Here is an 8,360-nt window from a genome sequence, read left to right on the forward strand (position 1 = left end):
AGCTGCTCGGCAAGCTGTTTGCCTACCGCCTGGAGTTCTTTCAACACAAGTTTGAGGTGTTTGATGGTTTGGTCGTGGTGCTTTCCTTCGTGTTGGACATCGTGTTCATCTTCCATGAAGACCAGTTTGTTGGGACGGGCCTGCTCATCCTGCTGCGACTCTGGAGGGTTGCCCGAATCATCAACGGTCAGTAACACTCTGTAACACCTACACATATTTATAGGGGGTTTCTGTTTTGAAAGGTGTTATTATTTATTTGGGGATGGGAGGGGGGACACATTGCACCTTTAAAGCTTGGACAGACAGCTATGGATTTGTACCATGTTGGATCCATTAACAGCTGAGGCTCTGGCGTTCCATGCATGCACATTTCCTAATGATCCAGTCCACCAGGATTTGGCTGCCATTTGGTCTTTGTATTCCTTTTAACCACGGATTATATAAATATGGGAACCGTTTAATATAACAATAGAGAGAATACTTTAATAATAATAATTTCCTTCAGGCAAGAAAAAGCAGTTTCCAGCATAAATGAATGATTGTTGCTTAAAAAATCGCCAAAATACCAGGAATTACATGTTTGCTGCTCAAATTTATGTGTGGGAGGACCCGCAGTCGTCCCAGTTACAGACATCCCCCCCACATATGTTGACACAAAACCTATGCCCTTGTTGCTACATACAGTAGGATGGCTGTTTTTGAATGTGTTGCAGGTATTTTGGTCTCAGTTTGAATGTGTTCCAGGGATCCTGGTGACAGTTTGAATGTGTTTCAGGTATCCTGGTGACAGTTTGAACATGTTGCAGGTATCCTGGTGACAGTATGAACATGTTGCAGGTATCCTGGTGACAGTATGAACATGTTGCAGGTATCCTGGTGACAGTTTGAACATGTTGCAGGTATCCTGGTGACAGTATGAACATGTTGCAGGTATCCTGGTGACAGTTTGAACGTGTTGCAGGTATCCTGGTGACAGTTTGAACGTGTTGCAGGTATCCTGGTGACAGTATGAACATGTTGCAGGTATCCTGGTGACAGTATGAACATGTTGCAGGTATCCTGGTGACAGTATGAACATGTTGCAGGTATCCTGGTGACAGCTGAATGTGTTGCAGGTATCCTGGTGACAGTTTGAACGTGTTGCAGGTATCCTGGTGACAGCTTGAATGTGTTGCAGGTATCCTGGTGACAGTTTGAATGTGTTGCAGGTATCCTGGTGATAGTTTGAACGTGTTGCAGGTATCCTGGTGACAGTTTGAATGTGTTGCAGGTATCATGGTGTCGGTGAAGAACCGTGCAGACCATAAGATCCACAAGCTGAAGGAGAGCTATGACCACCTGGTTCAGAGAGTGACCCAGCTGCAGGAGCGCACAGACAAACTGGTCAGTCCTTCCAACTGCTTCATACCACATCTAGTGGGCTCAGAAAATTAAGACAACATTTCATTTGGTCACCACTACACATCAGACAGGCTCCCATTTACCACAGGGGGGGTAAAGAAGTAAGAGCGTATGAGGTTTCTGACACACTCGATCAGAGATTAATATCATATAAAGGACTTTATACATGTGATGTCCTCAGGGCCATGGCTGTTATTGAGGATACTTAGACATTTTAAGGTAATTTGGTAACCTGGTGTGTATTTAATACATTCAGTACAGACCAAAGGACGGAGGTGTCCTGGTAGCTGGAGAGATGCCAGTTCGCCTCCTGGGCACTGCCAAGGTACTAAACTGACACAGAATGAGGTCCAACAACCGACTGACTTTTGTCTCTGTGTGTCTCTGTCCATCTTAGGAGCAGGAGAACCAGAGACTGGAAGCCCTTCTGAAGAAGCACGCCATAGACTTCTAACTCCTGGAGCCCGCTGCTGTCGAGCCACTCTTCAGTCTCATTTAAATCACATACCTTTAGGCACTCTTTCAACTTATACATTCCATGATGAACTTTACTTTTAGACCTGATTGCAATATTCCTTAACCGTTACATTATATGAAGAGAAATATATATTTTTTAATATCTGTGTCAGTAGATCCATTTCCATGTCAAAGGTTATGTCGAATGAATATCAAATGGTATGACTCCATAAAGCCACGATGGCTTCAATTTCTAAGTAAATATTGCAAAAATCCTCACACTGATGCCTTGTACATAAAACTAAATGTGCGTCTGGCTGTTTAGTGACATTTCAGAAGAATTGTATGTTGTGTAAAAAAGAACAAGTCAATAAATGAAGGGATTTCATTTACTTAAAAAAATATGTAAAATCTTTTTACAAACATCGTATTTAAAATTATATTCACACAATGTACAGGAAGCCAGTGATCATACAAACAGTGCTAGTGGTCAAACCGGGCACTGGTGAGTGGAACCCACATGGAGCGTTCAGACAAAAGGGAAGAAGAAGTCAAAGGGCAGTCTGGCGTTGATGGTGGGTGTGGCTCTGGAACCAGGAAGAGCAGCAGCAGAGACTGGAACGAAGGCCACTGAGCTCCTGACGGACAGGCTGCTGCTCCCTCCAGACAACATGTCCTATGGGAGGACACGACAGTCAGACATACAAATTATTAGACTGCACATGCATCTTTACATTTTTTTCTGCAAAAAACGGCCAGAATTTATGTAAGTCTTACCAAACTGGTGGTGTTGGTTTGGATGACTTCTTTGATGCTCACAATCTGAGCTTGGGGGTTCACCAGGGATCCGTATTTAGTCCATTCAATTTGTAAATGAAGTGACAATGGGAGGCTGCAACTCTGTGCTTCCTGCAAAACACACACACACACACACACACACACACACACACACACACACACACACAGCCATGTGACATAGGAAATAGAGAGAATCTGATCGCCGTTGAAACCCGTTTTCACAAAGAAACTGACGGGTCGTCTTATTTTCGGTTTGTGGGTCGGTTGCCTCTCCAGATACCCAGAAGCATGAAGAAGTGACTCCTTCATAACATGTCCCCTTTAAAAGAAAAGTATCTGATTCCCTCATCTAGAAAGAGAAGGAACCTGTGACGGGGCGCATGGCTGTTGCACGGTAGCTATACGTACCTATTTCAGCCCTCAAAGAAAGACCAGGAATGATGCTTGTATATATGTTTATTTAGTAAGTTCATTTATGTTATTACTATCCACCTGTTAACCTAGCCATTCTCATTGTAATGTGAATTGTGTAGAGCAGGGGTCTTCAACAGGGGGTCCGCAACTGCATGGGGGTCGCGAAAGTTTTGGTTGATTAGACTTTTTTTTATATTACCCCCCCCCCCCCCCCCCCTGCAATTTTTTCCACAATTGAAAGTCTTTAAATACACTTAACATGAATTCAACACACTGTAGTAAACAGATAAATGGAGGCAGAAGATGTCTTTCAGTCATCAATGCACACATGGCACTATAGGACCAGTTTGATATAACAAAATTTTATACAATATAATAATTAGGGGTCCCCGCTCCATCTCGCCCTCAGTTTGGGGGTCTTGGCCTGGAAAACGTTGAAGACCCCTGGTGTAGAGTGTAAATGTCTAGTAATAGATTCATTTTGGCTGTATGTAGCCTTTTTTAAACTGTCTAGTCACCTGAGCCACCCCTGCATTGTAGAGTTGGTTGATCCAATTTTAGGGTGGGCTTTGGGCTGTATAGTCTGGCAGTGGAATTTGTTCTGAAGGAGAGCATGAGGAAAACTGAGGGTGTAGGATGAAAGTCTGTCGGATACCCGGATACTTGCCTGTACATTAGAAACAGTGTAGTGTTTTTGGTATGTGACTTTATGACTCTCAAGCCTGTACTTTTTATTTTGTTAAAGTATTTTCTTTTTTCTTTAATTTGATGTGTAACGGTTCTTGTTGCCTAAGGGCCTTAGTTGGGAATATAAATAAAACCCCATCTTCTTCCAACCACAGTGTTTTTCACTTGCTCGACTACTGGCTACATTCTCCACAGAGAACCCTTCGTGGCTTACACTCCGTGAAACATCGTCAGTTTGTTGTTGAGACACTAACTGAGCAAATGTGATCTGAAACTCCTGTTCCAGGGACAGAGCTGCTGCGCGGACAAATCCAAGTACCAGAGACACCGTCGCATTCACAACCTCGCAGCCGGGTCGTACTATCACATAGGCAACCTACGGAGACAGACATGTCCAAATGGTCCAGCCTAAAATGACTTCTTTTATTTGCAGAGTTTTCATTCTATATCCACAATTCAGCTAAACTGTCTGCTGTATGACCTGTGGTGTCTTTATTCTGTTAAACAAGATGAAGTGGATGAAATATGCCATGACGTATTACACACTTAATATAATAAATAGAGCCCAACCGATAAAGGATTTTTAGGCCGATAACGATTGGTATTTAAAAATCCGATATTCCGATATATCGGCCGATATGCAGTATATTTAAAAAAAAATAATCCAGAAATGCGTAAAAAAAAACTAAGGAGAGTTCCCTAACATTGTTAATTGTAGTTATTTATGAGTTTCACTAAAATAAATTGATAATAATGTGTTGTGTCACAACAGAATAGAGGAACATCAAAATATTTTTAAGTTCTGATGAATGAAATGTATAAAAATACAAACTTAAGATATGAAACTTAAAGTCCTTTGAACAAAAACACATTAACAAAAAAAAAAAAATCCGTCTTGCCTACAGGGACATTGTAGAGCGTCCTCTGGTGGACAAACTATGCATGGTTCACTGTCCGTTTTTATTTATTTTTTAAATATTAATTCATCAGAATATTTATTGTCATTATAAATGATTCGATGAATATATTATATATTCAATATATTGATTCAATATTATTTTTTCTATGTTTTTATCAGCCATTGTAAATGCTGATACGATAGATCTGGAAAGCCTAATGTTGGGCGATATATCGGCCGGCCCATATAAATGTAAAGCTATGTGCAAAATATTGTAATAAAGTCATGTTTCGACTCACCTGCAGCACCACGTGAGCACAGAGGCTTGGCTTCAGCAGGACGGGGCGGAGCTTCTCCCCCCGCTGTCCTCCAGCTCTGTTTGAGTCCGTCTACAGACTGAGGACGACTGAAGACACCTTCACAGGAAACAACCTTAGCGACGACACACACACACACACACACACACACACACACACACACACACACACACACAGCAATGGTGATTCCATACTTAAGGAATGAATTGAATTTGCTGTGATCACATTTCCCAAAAGCAAGCCATCCTGACGGAACTGATGTGAAGCATTTACTGCTTCCTGTGATTTTAGATATGGAAACAGGTTTTAAGCCATCACATGGCTGAGAGCAGTCTTCTAAGCCAGTGTTTTCTTGTTAGCAACACAGATTACAAAAATGATATGACTTGTCTGTTAACATGCAGTATCTTTCAAAAACAAATCCAGCATCTCGACTCTGAATTTTGAATTGGAATCCAGCGCTGACACAACCCGGAGATTGACTGAAGTCACAGAAAAAAATAAACACTAATTGTGGTGTAAAAACTGCACTCAACCTGCAAAAAGTAGTGAATAGCAAAGTAGGCTCAACCCATCAGATTGCCAATACAGGTGGAAGTGTGCAAATTATATAAGTAATGAAATTAACAGATAAATCAAAGAAAATTAAATAAAATGATTAAAAAAGGGGGACAACAATACAAAATAAATACTAACAAAAAGAAGAACAAAATAACCATTGTAGAAACATAAAAGAAAGAAATAATACATTATTACTGCTGCAATTATAGATGTTATGTAATTAATTTTAATATTTGAACCATTGCATTTTAGGATGCTCTTTGGCTGGGGTCTACAGCTGTAAATAAGCCGTAGAGGCTAAAGCTGCTCCTTTTACTGTAGAGTTAACTAAAGGGGACTGTCCACGATATTATAAACCACTAAATGTTTAAGATATTGGACCAGACCCCAGAATGTGCTCACCCCGGGGTTGAAGTTGTTCTTGATCGGCACCCAGTCCAGTGGATAGTCTAACGGGGAGTTCCCAAAAGAAGCCACATACTGGGCCTGCTTTGGTCCTCTCAGAACATCCAGAAGGACCTGAAAGACCAGCGAGCAGTTGGCAGCGTCCTCCAGTCTGCTGGGACAAGACAAGTCAGCGCCACATACGTAGAAGACACACAGCGATCAGACATGAAGAGTGTGAAGCTGTCCTGCCTTAATGTACAGCCGGACACAGAGTCCACCCCAAACAGGACCGGGGAGCGCTGGTGTGGTCCCTGCAGACAGTCCTGGTCCTCTGCACTGTGGAGGAGAGACAGGGTGTCTCTGCGGTCCACGCTCCGAGCAATCCCTGTGACCACAGCTGTTAAGGACAAATTCATCGGAACGCAACCAGTTCTCAATAAACACACTCACAGTATCTTTACTATACACTAGTATACACTGTATACTAGTTTACTAGTTTCATCCACAGTAGCCACGTTTCCATCTACACATTTTAACGCAAATTAAGTAATATTGCATGAAAAATAACATATGGAAACAGTAAAATTTGATTGAATTTCATGAACATCGACACAAAGTTTCTACGTTCTACCTCATCAGATTTTCTCTTAATAGCTAAAAAGCGTATGTGGTAAACGCTGATATATGAATATAAATATGAATATACATATATGGATTGCGATTACGTTTGAGGTGATTTTATGGTTGCATCTCGCAATAAAACAACAATAAACAGCAAGTTTTCTTTATTTCCGCCACATATTTCTGCTTTCTTTGCAGACACAGTGGGTGTCATTGAAGACCCATCTGAGTGGACTAACGAGGGGACAAAAGACTTTTTACATTTAATTTACGTCAATTTTGTTGTCTGGCATTTACGTGCATCTGCGATCATTGGCTAAAAAACTCTGTTCCCAAATGTTTGCTTGAATGTTATGAGATTCAGTGTGAAAATCAATGGAAACCCCTTAAAATGTATCAAATCTATTCAATATACCTACTTGACCGCAAAACCGCATGTCCCGTCATTACTCACAGGTTTTCTATTGGCTTTAAAACCGTTGGATGGAAACACTTTCACCAGTGTTGTTCGCATGAATGTTTTGAGCGGACTTCTGATCATTCGGACAAGTAGATGGAAACATAGCGAGTGTCTATTGGTCGAGAGGAGGGAGCTCCAGCAGCGTGCAGGCAGGTGAAGGATATTCTGCTGTTCTTGTTCCAGACACAAGAGGAAGTCCAACCACATAACCTGGATTCCCACTGTAGTGGACGGCCACGTCCTCCCCACCCGCCTGGTTCAAAGACACAACATAAAGTATCACTCGCATTTACTCTCTAAAAAAAAATTATTCTTTGTTGATCACCGTTATAGGACGGTATGTACATTAGTTTTTTTTTTTTTTTTTACTTAATCAGAGTCAGAAAAACGTGTGTGTGGGAGCCAGATCCCTCCCTGAAGCTCCGACATCCTGAAATCATATGGATCAGTTTTTATTTTTTAAAGCAGTTTAGTGAGTAATTACTGTATGTTCTTAGAGTGGACCTATGCTCATTGTCAAGCCGTGGGTGGAGCTACTCAGATGGGGGCGGTGTATCTAATGAGCCTACATGTGACATAGGAAATAGAGATGAATCTGATCGCCTCGTTGAATCCCGTTTTCACAAAGAAACTGACCGGGTCGTCTTATTTTCGGTTTGTGGGTCGGTTGCCTCTCCAGATACCCAGAAGCACTGAAGAAGTGACTCCTTCATAACATGTCCCCTTTAAAAGAAGTAGTTCTGATTCCCTCATCTAGAAAGAGAAGGAACCTGTGACGGGGCGCATGGCTGTTGCACGGTAGCTATACGCTACCTATTTCAGCCCTCAAAGACAGACCAGGAATGATGCTTGTATATATGTTTATTTAGTAAGTTCATACTTTTATGTTTATTACTATTCTCACCTGTTAACCTAGCCATTCCTCATTGTTAATGTGAATTGTGTAGAGCAGGGGTCTTCAACAGGGGGTCCGCAACTGCATGGGGGTCGCGAAAGTTTTGGTTGATTAGACTTTTTTGATATTCTCCCCCCCCCCCCCCCCCCCCCTGCAATTTTTTCCACAATTGAAATGTCTTTAAATACACATTAACATGAATTCACACACTGTAGTAAACAGAAAAATGGAGGCAGAAGATGCTTTCAGTCATCATGCACACATGGCACTATAGGACCAGTTTGATATAACAAAATTTTATACAATATATATAATTAGGGGGTCCCCGCTCCATCTCGCCATCAGTTTGGGGGTCCTTGGCCTGGAAAACGTTGAAGACCCCTGGTGTAGAGTGTAAATGTCTAGTATATTAGATTCATTTTGGCTGTATGTAGCCTTTTTTAAACTGTCTAGTCACCTGAGCCA

At 41.6% G+C, this 8,360-nt stretch overlaps 2 protein-coding genes across 3 annotated transcripts in view; one reads left to right on the forward strand and one right to left on the reverse strand.

The window, feature by feature from the left end:
- hvcn1 (hydrogen voltage-gated channel 1) overlaps positions 1-2,217 on the forward strand; it is a 7,043-nt gene extending 4,826 nt beyond the window's left edge. For both annotated transcript variants that reach the window (XM_032528304.1, XM_032528305.1), the window contains exons 4-6: positions 1-186; positions 1,271-1,383; positions 1,799-2,217. The exon at positions 1-186 is cut by the window's left edge and continues 46 nt beyond it. In XM_032528304.1, the coding sequence (XP_032384195.1) occupies positions 1-186; positions 1,271-1,383; positions 1,799-1,855 (356 nt within the window). In that variant the 3' untranslated portion in view covers positions 1,856-2,217. The remainder of the gene's footprint in view (positions 187-1,270; positions 1,384-1,798) is intronic.
- Positions 2,218-2,232: 15 nt separating this feature from the next.
- The window catches only part of tctn1 (tectonic family member 1), a 14,933-nt gene continuing 8,805 nt past the window's right edge, over positions 2,233-8,360 (reverse strand). Inside the window, exons 10-14 of the mRNA XM_032528303.1 lie at positions 7,165-7,253; positions 6,169-6,306; positions 5,935-6,088; positions 2,635-2,766; positions 2,233-2,533 (exon numbers count right to left, since the gene is read on the reverse strand). Coding sequence (XP_032384194.1) covers positions 2,387-2,533; positions 2,635-2,766; positions 5,935-6,088; positions 6,169-6,306; positions 7,165-7,253 — 660 coding nt within the window. The 3' untranslated portion in view covers positions 2,233-2,386. The remainder of the gene's footprint in view (positions 2,534-2,634; positions 2,767-5,934; positions 6,089-6,168; positions 6,307-7,164; positions 7,254-8,360) is intronic.

The sequence above is a fragment of the Etheostoma spectabile genome, chromosome 10, assembly GCF_008692095.1.
Source record: "Etheostoma spectabile isolate EspeVRDwgs_2016 chromosome 10, UIUC_Espe_1.0, whole genome shotgun sequence".
NCBI lineage: Eukaryota > Metazoa > Chordata > Actinopteri > Perciformes > Percidae > Etheostoma > Etheostoma spectabile.